Here is a 19,487-nt window from a genome sequence, read left to right as displayed (position 1 = left end):
GTATTCTAGCCCAGAATGAGTAACTACACACAATGAAAAACTTTGGAATGCGCTTTCATTATTTGCCTTCTTTCCCTGTTATTTTTTTACCACTAAAACATGCAGAAACCTGACCTCCCTACAGGCTGTACAGTGATTGGTTGATATTTGCAAGAGCTTATTCATATCCATCCCTCATTGGCCACAGTAATGGAGATGAGAAAGCAACAATCAAGAAGCTTTATAACATAAAACAACAGAACACAATCACTTATATTGATGAATATATATATATAATATTTTATTGCACTAGCAAATTTATAATATATATTTTACTCTACAGTAAATACACAGCTTTTGGATCATATTCATTACGATTTGATATTTCTTTTGATACATTTCTTAATTTTGAGTAACTTCAAGTTTGAACGTTCTCTAAGTTCGTCTTCTTAAACGCAATGAAAAACCCTTTATTCAAGTAGATTTAAATGCCTATGAATATTTGTTGTTTTTCCTTTGTTATTTGTGTTTAAAGTATTGTGTGTTTTCATTTTTTCTAGGTTTGTGACCAGGTTCATTGAGCTGGATGGTTTAACTTGCTTGCTGAACTTCCTCAAGAGCATGGACTATGAAACATCGGAGAGCCGCATACATACATCCGTTATAGGATGCATCAAGGCCCTGATGAACAACTCCCAAGGGAGGGCGCATGTCCTGGCTCATCCTGAGAGCATTAACATTATCTCCCAGAGCTTACGGACTGAGAACATTAAAACCAAGATTGCAGTCTTAGAGATACTTGGAGCTGTCTGTCTGGTCCCAGATGGCCACAAGAAGGTTCTACAGGCCATGCTTCATTATCAAGTGTTTGCTGCTGAGCGAACACGATTCCAGGTGAGTTCTAAGCATAATGTAAGAATATACTTCAGGGTGTTCAGCTCTTTCAAAGGAGAGGCCACATTGAGTTTTTATTCTTTGAGAAGGTTGCCCAAATCTAGTCCTCAAGGCCAACCAACTTGATTTGTCTTCCTTCTGTTCCTTCAAGGATGATACTAAAATCAGGACCATTGGTAGAGCTTGATGACAGGACCCTGGGTAATCCAAATGTTTTACTATCCAAACATACCACTGGACTATCTAAATATCACCCTTTTACTATCCAAGCATGAGCCTGGGCCAATCAAAGACTACCCTTAGTTCATCCAAACATCACTCCTGTACCACCCAAACACATCACTGGACCATCCAAACATCACACCTGTACCATCCAAACTTCATCTCTGTAAAATCCAAACATAACACTGGACCACCAAAACAATCACCACTGTATAACCCAAACACAAATCTGGACCACCCCTGTGCCATCCAGACATTACCTATGTGCCATTCAAGCATCACTCCTGGAACATCCAAACACCATGTCTTTACTATCCAAACATCACCCTTAACTACCCAAAGTCCACCTAGTTTTTCCAAACACCACCATTTAACACCACCATTTAATTTAACTGCTCAGACACCACCCTTGTACAATTCACACACCATCCCTGGACCTCCCAAATACCCCCCCTACTTGTGCAAACACCACCCTTGGTTCATCCAAACACCAGACCAGTTTAGTAGAATCAGAGCTAAGTTGACTTTAACAATGGCACTAATTACTTTTGACATTTCCTTAGAGGCTTATTAGAGAAAGTGAATTGTACACATTTTTTTTTAGCAAATTAAAGGTACAGTCTAGACAAAATTAAACATTTATTTTATATATACGGATAGGGCAAGTAATTTTAAACAATTTTTTTTATCATCAAATTTACTTTGCTCTCTTGTTATTATTTGTGAAAAGCTAAACCTAGATAGGCTTATATGCTAATTTCTAAGCCATTGAACCTCATATGTCAGTGCATTTTGACAGTTAGGCACTGCTAATTAATTTGTGTCATATAGATGACATTTTGTTCACTTCCGTGGAGTTATTTACGAGTCAGCACTGATTAGCTAAAAGGCATGTATGTCAAAAGACCTGAGATAAGGGGTCAGTTTGCAGAGGCTTAGATACAAGATAATCACAGAGGTAAAAAGTTTATTAATATAACAGTGTTGGTTATGCAAAACTGGTGAATGTACTGTAAGAAGAAGGGGTGGCACTAGCACTACAAATATTATTAGTACAGGGTTGCTCAATTAAATCTGTTGAATATATCAGTATTCATATGTATATATATATATACACACATCCACATAAATATATGTGTGTATGTGTCTTTTGTATGAGCAGGGGTGCTTGTGCACAAGAACAACTTTTGGATGAAGTCTAGAGCCCAAAAAAAAGTAATCAAGACTGAAAGAGTGCACTTGGGGAGCACTCCCGTCCCTGATTGTAATGATTAACCCCTTAACGACTGAGGACGTGCAGGGTACGTCCTCAGAAAAAAGGCAGTTAACGCCTGAGAACGTACCCTGCACGTCCTCAGTGTGGAAAGCAGCTGGAAGCGATCCTGATCACTTCCAGCTGTTTTCCGGTTATTGCAGGATGCCTCGATATTGAGGCATCCTGCAATAACATTTTTTACCCCTCCGGTGCAGAGAGAGCCACTCTGTGGCCCTCTCTGCACCGGACATCGATGGCCGCATTCGTTGGTGGGTGGGAGCTGAGGTGGGTGGGCGGCCATCGATGGCTTCTTGGTCAGAGAGGGGGGCGGGATCGGGGGCGGTATCGCCGGGGGTGCGCACACAGGGGGTGGTGGGCGGGCGCGTGCACGGGGAGGGAGCGGGTGGGAACCACTTACACTACAGAAACAGTTTTTTTTATTATGGGGAGAAAGGAGGGATAAAATCCCTGATTAAAGTCGTCTAAGGGATCTGGGAGGGGGTGGGGGATTAGTCTTGGGGGGGGAAGCTACACTGCAGAAAAACAAAAAAAAAAAAAAACAAAAAAAAACATTTTTACATGCAAACTGGGTACTGGCAGACAGCTGCCAGTACCCAAGATGGCCCCCAATAAGGCAGAGGGGGAGGGTTAGAGAGCTGTTTTGGGGGGGATCAGGGAGGTTGGGGGCTAAGGGGAGGAATCTTACACAGCAGCATATGTAAATATGCTATATATAAAAAAAGGATACCTTTTATTTTAGTACTGGCAGACTTTCTGCCAGTACTTAAGATGGCGGGGACAATTTTTGGGGTGGGGGAGGAAAGAGAGCTCTTTGGGAGGGATCAGGGGGTCTGATGTGTCAGGTGGGAAGCTGATCTCTACACTAAATCTAAAATTAACCCTGCAAACTCCATACAAGCTACCTAATTAACCCCTTCATTGCTGGGCATAATTCACGTGTTGTGCGCAGTGGCATTTAGCAGCCTTCTAATTACCAAAAAGCAACACCAAATCCATATATGTCTGCTATTTTTGAACAAAGGAGACCCCAGAGAAGCATTTACAACCATTTGTGCCATAATTGCACAAAATGTTTGTAAATGATTTCAGTGAGAAATCTAAAATTTTGAAAAATTTAACGTTTTTCTTTATTTGATCGCATTTGGTGGTGAAATGGTGGCATGAAATATTCCAAAATGGGCGTAGATCAATACTTTGGGTTGTCTACTACACTACACTAAAGCTAAAATTACCCCAAAAAGCTCCCTACATGCTCCCTTATTAACCCCTTCCCTGCTGTGCATAATACATGCATGGTGCGCAGTGGCATTTAGCGGCCTTCTAATTACCAAAAAGCAACGTCAAAGCCATATATGTCTGCTATTTCTGAACAAAGGGGATTCCAGAGAAAAAATTACAACCATTTATGCCATAATTGCACAAGCTGTTTGTAAATAATTTCAGTGAGAATCCTAAAGTTTGTGAAAAAATTTGTGAAAAAGTGAACAATTTTTTTTATTTGATCGCATTTGGTGGTGAAATGGTGGCATGAAATATACCAAAATGGGCCTAGATCAATACTTTGGGATGTCTTCTAAAAAAAAATATATACATGTCAAGGGATATTCAGGTATTCCTGACAGATATCAGGGTTCCAATGTAACTAGCGCTCATTTTGAAAAAAAGTGGTTTGGAAATAGCAAAGTGCTTCTTGTATTTATTGCCCTATAACTTGCAAAAAAAGCAAAGAACGTGTAAACATTGGGTATTTCTAAACTCTGGACAAAATTTAGAAATTATTTAGCATGGGTGTTTTTTGGTGGTTGTAGATGTGTAACAGATTTTGGGGGACAAAGTTAGAAAAAGTGTGTTTTTTTCCATTTTTTCCTCATATTTTATATTTTTTTTATAGTAAATGATAAGATATGATGAAAATAATGGTATCTTTAGAAAGTCCATTTAATGGCGAGAAAAACGGTATATAATATGTGTGGGTACAGTAAAAGAGTAAGAGGAAAATTACAGCTAAACACAAACACCGCAGAAATGTAAAAATAGCCTTGGTCCCAAATGGACAGAAAATGGAAAAGTGCTGTGGTCATTAAGGGGTTAATAAACTCACATTCAGGACCAGAAACTTGGTATTCAAGTGGATTTAATTAAAACATAACTTTTATTAGAAAAATAGTTGTGTAAAATCAATGTGTGTGTGTATGCACTTTAAAAACACATAGGAACTGAGCCGCAAATATTAGTTAATACTAGGTTCTGTAACCTGATTGTACAGATATTATGGGTCCCTTTAAAGAGGGAATTCACCCCAATATTAGGGGTTGTTTGTATTTTATCTTAGTGCAACAGTAATAGTAGCAAAGGGGTTAAATAAATAGATATAAAGATTTTATTGACAATAATAGTCTTATTTATAGTCAATGCAGTTGGACTGATGCAGGATTATAGCAGTATGTACTATCACACACTATTAAGTAAACTATATCCTAACATCTATTACCCCATATAGTGTCATGTACTGAGGGTAGACAAAGATGTATCAACTGGGGTTCATTTGCTGATTGTGTATTATACACTGTATAACATTGTAGTTAGAATAATCCGTCTTATTGGAACATATGATGCTGGTTGAACATGATAGCATTCATTATTAAATAAATCCTAGTGAGGATGAGTGATTTGAGTAAGTGACGTGGAGATCCCAACGTTAGAGTGATCAGTAAAGTGCATACTGGAACATAGGGGGAATATACACATCATTAAACATTGGTGTGTATTGTAGGTAGAATAAGGATCAATGGTTGTGTGCTATAAAATAGTGTAAAAAACTGATGTATCAAAATTGTGACCAAAGTTCAGGGTAAGGGAATGACATGATAGGTGTTGGTACAAAAATGTTTTTGGGTTTCTTGATTGGGGCGACTGAATTCTGTTATTTAAACAAATGAGGTGAATCTAGTGCACATAGTGTGTCTCTTGTGATAAGAGTAAAGTTGTAAATACATGTTCATTGGAACACTTATGGATGTTAAGGGTGAATTAGTGAAGGGGGGAAAAAATGGAAGGGAAAATTCTGAAAGGGATGATCTTTAGGATCATGTTGTGTAGGCCCACCGTGATGACATTAGTATATTGTCGGATGTTTTTAACTGTTTCCTCTAATGTACAGATGTTCCTAATCTTTATATCATTATAGGAACATGGAGTAATTGTTTTGTTCATTCATACCCTTAGGGTATACTGAATCCATCAGGTATATCCACCTGGTTTCAGCCTTTAGAAGGGCTTTTTCCAGGTCCCCACCTCTTAAACCTAATGATATTTTTTGGATCCCATGACACTTGAGTTCAGAGGTTTTGGATTGGTGGTATCTGAGAAAGTGAGATGCTACAGACGTGATCTTTTTATCTTTTGACAGATCAGACGGAGCATTTCTGATATTTCGCATGTGTTCCATCAATCTTGTGTGTAGCGTTCTTGTTGTCATTCCTATGTAAACTCTGGGACATTTACATTGAAGGGCATAGATTACACCCGTGGTGTTGCAGCTGATATATGTCTTGATTTTATGATGTTTTCCGAATCTATCTGTTATGATTTTCTTTTTTATCATATTGCTGCAAGAGGAGCAGTTTCCACAGGCAAAGGATCCTTGTTCTGCCGGTCTTGTTTTTCTGGATTTGTATACGTAATGGCTGGGACTAAGCATTTCTTTCAAGTTTTTGTTTCTTCGATAACTCAAATGCACCCGATCTCCTATTAGATCTTTAAGTAGAGGGTCAGCTTGAAGAATGTGCCAATTTTTCTGAATTATATTCGTGATTAAATGGGTGTCTTGATTATAAGTTAGCACTAGTCGAGTCTTGGAGTCACCTTTTTTTACTTTAGTCTTTAAAAGATCAGATCTTGGGGTTTTGAGTGCTCTTGTTTTAGCTTTGCGAATAGATCTTTTACTGTATCCTCGCTGTAGAAGACGATTCTCCAATTCTGTGGCTCTTGTTTTGAAGGTCTTGTCCTGAGAGCAGTTTCTCCTTAGTCTTAGGAACTCACCTATTGGTAAGGATTTGGCAGTGTTGGGAGCGTGGGCACTGGTAGCAAAAAAAACAAAAACAAGTTCTGCCTCAATACGCACGGATGTGAATTGAGACACAAGAGCAGTAATTTTGTTCAAGATTATTATCCTTAATTTATCAGCCACAAATTTAATTTCAAGCATTACATACTCTATATGGTAATAAAGAGCTATTCTGACACGTTGTATAAACAAGTGCGTAATATATCAGATGCATTTGTAACAAGTTGATAATCTTATGTTCCATTACACTAATAAATTACAATACAAGGTATTAAATATTACACAAGAGCCTCTTTTCCTTTTTATTGAAAGCTACATTGAAGGGTAATCCAGGTTACCACCAGCATCATATGTTCCAATAAGACGGTTGATTCTAACTACAATGTTATACAGTGTATAATACACAATCAGCAAATGAACCCCAGTTGATACATCTTTGTCTACCCCCAGTACATGACACTATATGGGGTAATAGATGTTAGGATATAGTTTACTTAATAGTGTGTGATAGTACATACTGCTATAATCCTGCATCAGTCCAACTGCATTGACTATAAATAAGACTATTATTGTCAATAAAATCTTTATATCTATTTATTTAACCCCTTTGCTACTATTACTGTTGCACTAAGATAAAATACAAACAACCCCTAATATTGGGGTGAATTCCCTCTTTAAAGGGACCCATAATATCTGTACAATCAGGTTACAGAACCTAGTATTAACTAATATTTGCGGCTCAGTTCCTATGTGTTTTTAAAGTGCATACACACACACATTGATTTTACACAACTATTTTTCTAATAAAAGTTATGTTTTAATTAAATCCACTTGAATACCAAGTTTCTGGTCCTGAATGTGAGTTTATTAATCATTACAATCAGGGACGGGAGTGCTCCCCAAGTGCACTCTTTCAGTCTTGATTCCTTTTTTTTGGGCTCTAGACTTCATCCAAAAACTGGTGAATGGGTAATAAAGGAATTATCTATATTTTTAAACAATACAAATTCTTGTGTAGACTGTCCCTTTAAATTTAAATAACATATTTAACATGATAATTTTCTTAATCATCATTATGACGGCTTAGCACCATCTAGGACTAGACTTGCCACTCATGTACCAGGGTTTGAAATTCCCACCTTCTAGGAAGCAGGGTAGTGAAAGTTTAATTAGAAGGACATAATAATATTAATAATAATAATAATAATAATAATCAGGTATATATTGTTTATTCTGTGACAAAATCATGAGCTGTTTGATTCACTATGAAGGACTCTCTCTGTATGTGAAGAAAATACATCTACACTGTGATATAAATTCTTATAAAACATACCAAAGATTTTGTTTTTGATCATCGTGCCCATAAACATGAAGAGAAATTATGCAAAATGTTTGGGGTCTCTTTAAACATTATTTTGGAATGTAGATGTCTGCTTCATATCTAGAATCTGCACAATAAGATAAACAGATCTCAAGGTAAAATGTGTTTTTATAAAAACATTTAAGGGACCTCACAGTACTGATGAGACTTCTTAGATAATCTCACCAGACCAGAGAGATTCAGAGAAGCTTCCCATAGAGTGAAATGTGTCAAAAAAGTAAACATCTATAATTAAACATAACAGTTTTTATTTTCTTCTTTATAACTGTTTAATCTGACAATTACTCAAGCAGAGAAATTCTGTAAACCCAAAACTATGTATGGCCCCTTGAAGGGACATTTAACACAAATTGTAAACTACATGATTATAAACCTTCATATATAAGAATAATTTTACAATGAAAACTGCAGCTTTATTTTCTTCAAATGAGTATATTGTTTTATGTTTATTCTTTTCACTGATTTTCCTGTCCCCAGAAGAAAAGAACCCCTGCTAACCAATCACAAACTAATATTCAGATATAGATTTACTCTGTTTGCACATGTGCAGTCTGGGGTAGCCTACACGCCTGTATTCCCTTAAAGAGGATTAGCACTAATTTAACTTAGTGACTATTGCAAGGAATTATTTTCGTATCATGATTGTTGATGCAAAACTGATAATCCACCTTTTAAAAGTATGTGACACCATAGAAGCTTAGGGAGAGAGGGAAAAGTAAACAAAAGCTCACATAAATTGCCTAAAAATATAAACCCAAGCCTCCCTGGGAGAAAGTGAAGCAAGCACAATGTAGATTGTAATTTAGTTGCATTTTACAGCGAAAGGCTGCAAAATAAATAATGAATGTATATACAATAATGTTTCACTCGCAACAATGAAACATGTTATGCATTGTTGAAATGTCAAGTGTAATGGTCCTTAGAGGGAACATTAAATACAGCAGATTTGCAGGATCCTCAAATACATAATAAAAAGACCAAACATTTGCACTCTGAATTTCTAATTATCAGTAGATTTTTTTTTTCTGAGAGATTTAAAAAATTCCTTCAGTTTCCCTGCCCACTGTATCATGTGACAGCCATCAGCCAATTACAGACTCATATACGTAAAAAATGTAAACTATTGCGCGTGCTCAGTAAGAGCAGGTACCTTAAAGTGTAAATATAAAAAGACTGAGAACAAATTGATAATGAAAGTAAATTGGAAAGTTGTTTAAATGTGCTGCTCTATCTGAATCATGAAAGGTTAATTTTGACTTTTGTCCCCCTAGACTAGCGTTAAACCTGATCGTCCATCTTCAGAGCCATTTATATTTGTTTCACTTTAGATCAATATACAAAAGGGGTTTTATTACCAACATCAAAATAGAGCAATACATTTTCCATTAGAGTCAAAACATTCTCGGAAATGTGTTTTCATTGTATCAACTAAACTGAAATTTGTAATACATCATGCAAACTTGTTGTTGGTCCGTAAATCTGCAGAAGAATCGATTTTTAGATTAGTTTTACATTGAAATGCTTCAAAACTAATAATGGCATAAATATAACTAGAAAGGGAGTTTACATAAAACGTTTCATTCCTTTACTATAGTGATTAGCATTCAGCGTTAAAAGAAATTAAAGCCTCTATTGCTGTTGTTTTGAAAAATGCACGTTCCTGTCTTGCATATACCAATATTTTCTCATCAGTGCTAAAGAGTCCCCTTACCCCTGAACTTCTATTATCAACTTTGCTTTTTTCTCTTGGTATCCTTTATTGAAGAGTAAATTGAGGTAGACAGATAGGAGCTGAGGAGCATGCATTTGTTTTTAGTATTCTATGGCTGCAGTGATTGCTACTATGTATTTTATTGATATAAACTGCTGCCATATGGCTAAATACACATGCATGCTCCTGAGCTCACCTAAGATCACTCTTTAACAAAGGATGCCAAAAGAACAAAACAAACTTGATAATATAAGTCAATTGGAAAGTTGTTTAAAATGTCATGCTATAGACAATCCTTTTATGTTTAGTTTTGACTTTACAGTCCTTTAAGTTTAAACTTTGTTTTAATTAAACTTATTTTTAACTTGGAACTTGGAATTTTTTTTGCTCAATGTCTCTAAATGGGCTACTCTAACAACCTACAACATTGTTGTAGAGAGCTATTAAAATCTTCATTATTTTTCATTCCACGACCACCATCATTTAAAAAAAAAAAAAAAAATGTAATGAATCTGGGAATTGGCAGCACATGTTGTCCTGCAACATAAAAAGCTGAGCATTTAGCTCGTGCCTGTAGCGCTAATGAACGACACGAGGAAGGGAAATCTCTGTGGTCTTTATTATACAGTGAACCCAACATTTTGGGGCATATGTATCAAGGTCTGGCGGACCTGATCCGACACTGCGGATCAGGTCCGCCAGACCTCGCTGAATACGGCGAGCAATACGCTCGCCGTATTCAGCATTGCACCTGCAGGCTCGCCAGAAACACGGGGCATCAAGCTCCATTCGGAGCTGGATACATATGCCCCAATGTAATGAAATGGTGCCGTATTTTCTAAAACATGTTCCTGTTTTCCTTCCTTCTGTGTAAATGCCTTGTGTGTGTATACAGAGCAATGCAGGATGGGCTATTTGTTAATGGCTCTGCCGTATGTGTGAAAGACATTATTAAGCCGAATTTCTGTTTACATTGGCGGTCATCCATTGAGCTGTAATTGCAGGTTATGCATTAACCTATATACTATATATATACTTTATTACGGCATATTAAAAGAGACATGAAAGTCAAAATGACATTTTCATAATTCAGATTAGAGACGTGCATTCGGGCTACGGACAAATGCAAATTTGTCAGAATTTAGCTGATTCGTCAAGTCATTTGATTTGTCTATCGTCCCCTGTCCATCCTGCTATAGTATTACTAATGACTGATGTTAGGGACAGCTGGTCAGGCACTAAATGCCGAGTTTTAGTCATACGGGAGTTCCTATAATGTAAGATTTCTGTTAATGTTATTTGTCTATATAAGCTGTTCCCAACAGTAACAAATCTGAATCCAATATTTTTATCTGAACCGGATGCCTGCATGGATGAAATTCAGCTGAACCAAATGTTTGGAAAAATCTAAAACAACTCTTTTGGACAAACCAAATTTGCTTCATTATCTTTGTATCCTTTATTGAAGAGCATACCTAGTTATGCGCAGGAGCAAGCATTTGTCCTGAACACTATATTCCAGCTGTGTTTGTAACAATGTTTTTACCAGTTACACTTTGTTGAGCACTAGACGGCACACACTGCTGCCATATAGTGTTCAGGACACATGCACGCTTCTGAGCATACTGAGGTATGGGCCTCTAGTTATCAACGTGTCTACTTACCTGCCATCGCCGGCCCCAATACGCCCGCCTAAGCTCGCCTACCATCGCCGCTGCGGACCTGAATAATCTCGCCAAAGTTATCAAAAAAGTTGTCAAAAAGCCGCGCACCAAGTACGGGGCGATGAGCAGCGGACTGTGATAGTTATCACTCATCCGATCTCGCTGCTCTTCGGCTTTTTCCCAGCTTTATTGCTAGCCTGTCACTAAGCACCCACACTAACTACACTGTTCTACCCCCTATACCGGCACTCCCGGAGCCCCCCGCAACTAAATAAAGTTATAAACCCCTAAACCGCCGCTCCTAGACCCCGCCGCAACTATAGTAAATGTATTAACCCCTAATCCGCCGCTCCCGGAGCCCATCGCCACCTACATTATACCTAGTAACCCCTATCCTGCCCCCCCTATACCGCCGCCACCTATAATAAATTTATTAACCCCTATCCTGCCGATCCCGGACCCCGCCGCAACTAAATAAATTGTTTAACCCCTAAACCGCCACTCCCGGACCCCACCGCCACCTATATTAAACTTATTAACCCCTAATCTGCCCCCCCCTACACCGTTGCCACCTATAATAAATTTATTAACCCCTATCCTGCCCCCCTACACCGCCGCCACTATAATAAAATTATTAACCTCTAAACCTAAGTCTAACCCTAACACCCCCCTAACTTAACCCCTTAATGACCACAGCACTTTTCCATTTTCTGTCCGTTTGGGACCAAGGCTATTTTTACATTTTTGCGGTGTTTGTGTTTAGCTGTAATTTTCCTCTTACTTATTTACTGTACCCACACATATTATATATCGTTTTTCTCGCCATTAAATGGACTTTCTAAAGATACCATTATTTTCATCATATCTTATAATTTACTATAAAAAAATTATAAAATATGAGGAAAAAAATGGAAAAAACACACTTTTTCTAACATTGATCCCCAAAATCTGTTAAACATCTACAACCACCAAAAAACTCCCATACTAAATAGTTTCTAAATTTTGTCCAGAGTTTAGAAAGACCCAATTTTTACATGTTCTTTGCTTTTTTTGCAAGTTATAGGGCAATAAATACAAGTAGCACTTTGCTATTTCCAAACCACTTTTTTTCAAAATTAGCGCTAGTTACATTGGGACACTGATATCTTTCAGGAATCCCTGAATATCCCCTGACATGTATATATTTTTTTTAGAAGACATCCCAAAGTATTGATCTAGGCCCATTTTGGTATATTTCATGCCACCATTTCACCGCCAAATGCCATCAAATAAAAAAAATCGTTCACTTTTTCACAAATTTTTTCACAAACTTTAGGTTTCTCACTGAAATTATTTACAAACAACTTGTGCAATTATGGCATAAATGGTTGTAAATGCTTCTCTGGGATCCCCTTTGTTCAGAAATAGCAGACATATATGGCTTTGGCGTTGCTTTTTGGTAATTAGAAGGCCGCTAAATGCCACTGTGCACCACACGTGTATTATGCCCAGCAGTGAAGGGGTTAGTTAGGGAGCATGTAGGGAGCTTGTAGGGTTAATTTTAGCTTTAGTGTAGTGCAGTAGACAACCCCAAGTATTGATCTAGGCACATTTTGGTATATTTCATGCCACCATTTCACCGCCAAATGCGATCAAATTGAAAAAAACGCTACATTTTTCACAATTTTATGTTTCTCACTGAAATTATTTACTAACAGCTTGTGCAATTATGGCACACATGGTTGTAAATGCTTCTCTAGGATCCCCTTTGTTCAGAAATAGCAGACATATATGACTTTGGCGTTGCTTTTTGGTAATTAGAAGGCCGCTAAATGCTGCTGCGCATCACGCGTGTATTATGGCTAGCAGTGAAGGGGTTAATTAGGTAGCTTATAAGGATCTTGCAGGGTTAATTTTAGCTTTAGTGTAGAGATCAGCCTCCCACCTGACACATCACACCCCCTGATACCTCCCAAACAGCTGTCTTCCCTCCCCCACCCCACAATTGTCCCCGCCATCTTAAGTACTGGCAGAAAGTCTGCCAGTACTAAAATAAAAGTTTTTTTTTTTTGTTTAAAAAAAATAATAATAATTCTGCTGTGTAGGACCCCCCCCTTAGCTCCAACCTCCCTGATCCCCCAAACAGCTCTCTACACCCCTCCTCTGCCTTATTGTGCACCATATTGGGTACTGGCAGCTGTCTGCCAGTACCCAGTTTGAAATCAAAAGTTTATTTTAAGATTTTCTGTAGTGTAGCTTACCCCCCTTAACACCCAACCCCCCACCCTCTCCCAGATCATTAATATTTTTTATTCCCACCCTTTCTCCCACTGATTCCCACCTTGTGCCTCTTCCACTTCAATTCTAACTTGACAAAGGCTCCCTGGAGAGTTGAAACGCGTAGAAAACCACACCAGAGTTTGTTTGGGAAAGACTCAACCTATTTGAAAAGACTTATTTGGCTCCCAGGACCGTCTAAACCAGCTCAGGGGGAATAACTACAAAACAGCGCTGAGTAGACGGTAGGAGTGAAGAGTGAATGAAAGAAGGAGAAAGAAAACTGTAAGTGTGCACACTTAGGAGATACATTGTGATTAAAAGTAACGCTGAAACATAGGCGAGTGTTTATACCTTGCCTCCTCCCACACCGGAACTCCGGACAGTAGGATTGGGGAGAAAACTCGCTGTAGTAGCAGCCTGAAAAGAGCCCAGGAAACAGCTGTTTAGTGGCTCATATAAGAAAATTCCAACACATTTATGAACGAACTTTATGCCTGAACACTAGGAATTGGCTGATAGAATAAGAGCCGAATGCAACAGACTTTATCTACCAGTGTATGACACTATAGTCTGCATAAGCAAGTGTGACAGTAATTTAAGTGCCAAGAGACACTGGCTTTATGTAGGAAAATTGAATTTTTAATCCCTGTGGTTTATGCTTAAAACTACTTTTATACTTATATTGATGTTATGGTAATTGAATGTCCAATCCCTGCAATATATGACTAAAGGCTTGTTTTTATAATTATCAGTTGAGTGATATTAACCATTTAGGTTTTAGAAGTGAACACCGGTGTTTTTAGAAAAAGATTGATTGCTTTTTTAGATCTATTATTGAATGTATTGTTTGAAATAGGAATTGAATCCTCTAAATGAATTGAACCCTTCAAATCGATTGTACTTGAGAAATACTATTGAATATTATTTTTTTTCATAACTGATCAATAAATTATTGTGGACTTTGCTTTAAACTAACGATTGTAGTAATTTGCTTTATTATAAATATCCATAATCAGATACACATAGAATCAGACAGCCTTAATTGGCGCCACTTCCAATCAGTATTTTTTGTGAAAACCTAAATCGATTGCATATGTGGTGATAGATGCAATCAGGAAGTTGGCATATCTGAGATTATCCTATCTCCAGCTCACATCACTTTTGTTTCTAACTTTTGGGCAGTTTGACACGTGCACGCGCGTGCACGCTCCCGTGCACACGCGCGCACGCTCCCGTGCACGCGCGCGCACGCTCCCCGTGCACGTGCACGCACACGCGATCCCGCCCCCCTCCTCTACTGATAGCCGCCCACTCGCCTCTACTCTGTAATCTACTGTGTTGACTGGTCCTTTAACTAAATTAATCCTATTTAAAACTAAATACTTAACTTTAAAATAAACCCTAATATAGCTACAATATAAATAATAATTATATTGTAGATATCTTAGGATTTATTTTTATTCTACAGGCAACTTTCAATTTATTTTAACTAGGTACAATAGCTATTAAATAGTTATTAACTATTTAATAGCTTACCTAGCTAAAATAAAGAGAAATTTACCTGTAAAATAAAATCTAACCTAAGTTACAATTACACCTAACACTACACTATACTTAAATAAATTATTCCTATTTAAAACTAAATACTTACCTGTAAAATAAACCCTAAGATAGCTACAATGTAATTAATAATTACATTGTAGCTATTTTAGGATTTATATTTATTTTACAGGTAACTTTGTATTTATTTTAGCTAGTTAGAATAGTTATTAAATAGTTATTAACTATTTAATAACTACCTAGCTAAAAGAAATACAAAATTACCTGTAAAATAAATCCTAACCTAAGTTATAATTAAACCTAACACTACACTATCATTAAATTAATTAAATAAATTAGCTACAAATAACTACAATTAAATAAACTAACTAAAGTACAAAAAATAAAAAAACTAAGTTACAAAAAATAAAAAAATATAAGTTACAAAAAATATTACAACAATTTTAAGCTACTTACACCTAATCTACGCCTCCTAATAAAATAACAAAAAAATGCCCTACCCTATTCTACATTAAAAAGGTTAACAGCTCTATTACCTTACCAGACCTTAAAAGGGCCTTTTGCGGGGCATGCCCCAAAGAAAACAGCTCTTTTGCCTGTAAAATAAAAATACAACCCCCCCAACATTAAAACACACCATCCACACACCCCTACTCTAACCCAAACCCCCCTTAAATAAACCTAACACTACCCCCCTGAAGATCATCCTACCTTTAGCCGTCTTCAGCCAGCCAACCACCGATGGAACAGAAGAGGACATCCGCAGCGGCCGAAATCTTCATCCAAGGGGCGCTGAAGAAGTCTTCCATCCGATTGAAGTCATCATCCAGGCGGCGTCTTCAATCTTCATCCATACGGAGCGGAGCCATCTTCAGACGAGCCGACGCGGAGCCATCCTTTTCTACCGACGGACGTACGACGAATGACGGTTCCTTTAAGTGACGTCATCCAAGATGGCGTCCCTCGAATTCCGGTTGGCTGATAGGATTCTATCAGCCAATCGGAATTAAGGTAGGAAAAATCTGATTGGCTGATTTAATCAGCCAATCAGATTGAAGTTCAATCCGATTGGCTGATCCAATCAGCCAATCAGATTGAGCTTGCATTCTATTGGCTGATGGAACAGCGAATAGAATGCAAGCTCAATCTATTTTTTATTTTATTTTGGGGGGGCTTTGTTATTTTATTAGGGGGCTTAGATTAGGTGTAAGTAGCTTAAAATTGTAATATTTTTGAAATGTTTGTAACTTATTTTTTTTTATTTTTGTAACTTATTTTTTTTTATTTTTTGTACTTTAGTTAGTTAATTTAATTGTATTTAATTGTAGTTATTTGTAGCTAATTTATTTAATTAATTTAATGATAGTGTAGTGTTAGGTTTAATTGTAACTTAGGTTAGGATTTATTTTACGGGTAATTTTGTATTTCTTTTAGCTAGGTAGTTATTAAATAGTTAATAACTATTTAATAACTATTCTAACTAGCTAAAATAAATACAAAGTTACCTGTAAAATAAATATAAATCCTAAAATAGCTACAATGTAATTATTAATTACATTGTAGCTATCTTAGGGTTTATTTTACAGGTAAGTATTTAGTTTTAAATAGGAATAATTTATTTAAGTATAGTATAGTGTTAGGTGTAATTGTTAGTTTTTATTTTACAGGTAAATTTCTCTTTATTTTAACTAGGTAGCTATTAAATAGTTCATAACTATTTAATAGCTATTGTACCTAGTTAAAATAAATTGAAAGTTGCCTGTAAAATAAAAATAAATCCTAAGATAGCTACAATATAATTATTATTTATATTGTAGCTATATTAGGGTTTATTTTAAAGGTAAGTAGTTTTAGTTTTAAATAGGATTAATTTAGTTAATAAGAGTCATAATATTTAGATGTATTTAATTAATATTTAAGTTACGGGGGTGTTAGGGTTAGGGTTAGACTTAGGTTTAGGGGTTAATAATTTTATTATAGTGGCGGCGGTGTAGGGGGGCAGGATAGGGGTTAATAAATGTATTATAGGTGGCGGCGGTGTAGGAGGGGCAGGATAGGGGTTAATAAATGTATTATAGGTGGCGGCGGTGTAGGGGGGGCAGGATAGGGGTTTATAAATTTATTATAGTGGCGGCGGTGTAGGGGGGGCAGGATAGGGGTTAATAGGTATTATGTAGGTGGTGGCGGGGTCCGGGAGCGGCGGTTTAGGGGTTAACATATTTATTATAGTGGCGGCGGGGTCCGGGAGCGGCGGTTTAGGGATTAATCAGTTTATTAGAGTGGCGGCGGGGTCCAGGAGCGGCGATTTAGGGGGTAATGCATTTATTTAGTTGCGGTGGTGTAGGGGGGGACAGATTAGGGGTGTTTAGACTCGGGGTACATGTTAGGGTGTTAGGTGTAGACAGCTCCCATAGGAATCAAAGGGATGTCGGGCAGCAGCGAACATGAACTTTCGCTATGGTCAGACTCCCATTGATTCCTATGGGATCCACCACCTCCAGGGCGGCGGATTGAAAACCAGGTACGCTGGGCCGGAAAAGTGCCGAGCGTACCTGCTTGTTTTTTGATAACTAGCAAAAGTAGTCAGATTGTGCCGAACTTGTGTGCGGAACATCTGGAGTGACGTAAGAATCGATCTGTGTCGGGCTTGATAACTAAGGCGAATCAGCCTCGCCACAAATACGCTGCGGAATTCCAGCGTATTTGAGGTTGACGGCTTGATAACTAGAGGCCATGGTCTTTAACAAAAATACCAAGAGAACAAAGTAAATCTGATAATAGATTGTTAACTGTTTAAAATGACATGCTCTGTCTGAGTGAATAAATGTTCTATAAAACACATGTTATCAGAGAGTCATCGTGCAAAATTACCCATGTGCTTGTGAGACTATTAAAACTAGAGGAGTGCACAGGTGAGAATTTTGTTTATTAATATTTGTTACCCGCGCTATTCAGTGTTCGTCTCCTATTAAACTAAATGAATACCGACCATTTGTTGAACATTAGCATTTGTTTTCGTTTATTGAATTGAAATGTTCTTTCGTTACAGGTGACAAAGTTCACCTGTAATGCAAAATACCTTTAGCGCAGTGGAGAGTCGCACTCATCTTCATCTTTCTTCACAGTTCCAGGGCTCCGGAGCAGCTTTTGCTGCTTAGTATCTGGAGCCCTAAAAATAAAAAGAGCATTTTCTTCTATGTGAGGAACATTGTAATGTAAAATATTCATAACTACCTTTGGTTTAGCGCAATTGTTAAGCGTGGTTGGGTTAGCGTGCCATCGATAGGTGGGTTTTTTCATTTATGCTCTCCGTTGAAGTCTTTGGGGAGAAGAAATTAGCATGGTTGCGATATCTGAAGTCCAAAAGTTAGCAAAAATTGGCTTTTTCTCACGTGCAAACATTTTACTTTCAGTTTGTAATATGCACGCTAACCCGCTTGCGTTAAATCGCTGAATATCGCGCCACTTGTAAACTAACCCATTGCTTTTGTGCAAAATTATCCATGTTCTTGATCATCTCTGATCTGACCCAAGAGAGACTCATCTCATGGACCAAACCAGTGACCAAGGATAGAAAAGGTACAGCTATTTGCACGTTGTCCCAATGCTCATCCTGAGAGGTGAGAGATTACTAGAAGGTTTTATCCTCTATGAATTTATTTTGCAGCTCTTACTAATGCCGCAGTTAGTACAGTATTGTTATACGAAAAAAAACTCAATTACTAGGCATCTCAGCTCATTTTCACTTGAAAGCAAATATTACAGCATAACATCTGCATGTGCTAATTGCTTCAGTTTATTGTAAGTAATATCAATCATCTGTAAATCTAACACCAGAGATTAGATAGAATATGGAGTAGGTTTACTAAAGCTTGTCGGGAAAATGGGCCACTATTGTGAGACTTGACAGGTTACAAGGCTACCTGGGGAATTCATAAAAAAGCAACAGCTGATGGCTTTGTAACTTGCAGAGGACACAAATTGAGATTTGCAGATTTATTCATACTTTGTTTTGTATGTGACATATCAGAAGTTAGGCCTTTAAACTATTACATTTGTTTTCATTCATACGCACTCTTAATATAATGAACACAAAACACTATTTTTATATACAACAAAGGTATACTGAGAACTTTACCACCAGGGAACCAGCTCCTAAGGCTGTTTTTGCACCCAACCAGGTGATGGCTCATGCCAACAGACCTCCCCAGTAGGACTTTTTTTTACTTTTGAACTGACAGATGGTACAACCAATCAGCTGCTTAGGACACAAGGCTGTTACAGAGCAGATTGGACACATGTGTAGCCTATGGGGTGGGGTTTGCAAGTTGATTAACTGTTCAGCCTCTTAGGCCAATACATTTGATACCCAGATCGCATGTATTGACCTTTTTAGATCATTTTAGAGAGTAATTAATCAGGATTGTATTCTCTAATGCTTATAATATAGCTGAGGCTCATGAAATGTATGATCA

At 37.5% G+C, this 19,487-nt stretch overlaps 1 protein-coding gene across 3 annotated transcripts in view; it reads left to right on the top strand.

Annotated features, from left to right (window-relative positions):
* The window catches only part of DAAM2 (dishevelled associated activator of morphogenesis 2), a 776,135-nt gene that overhangs the window by 431,068 nt on the left and 325,580 nt on the right, over positions 1 to 19,487 (top strand). For all 3 annotated transcript variants that reach the window (XM_053712672.1, XM_053712673.1, XM_053712671.1), the window contains exon 6: positions 540 to 873. In XM_053712672.1, coding sequence (XP_053568647.1) covers positions 540 to 873 — 334 coding nt within the window. The remainder of the gene's footprint in view (positions 1 to 539; positions 874 to 19,487) is intronic.

The sequence above is a fragment of the Bombina bombina genome, chromosome 4 (assembly GCF_027579735.1).
Source record: "Bombina bombina isolate aBomBom1 chromosome 4, aBomBom1.pri, whole genome shotgun sequence".
Taxonomy (NCBI): domain Eukaryota; kingdom Metazoa; phylum Chordata; class Amphibia; order Anura; family Bombinatoridae; genus Bombina; species Bombina bombina.
The sequence above is the reverse complement of the archived record's forward strand: the minus strand, read 5'-3'. Positions and strand labels throughout refer to the sequence as shown.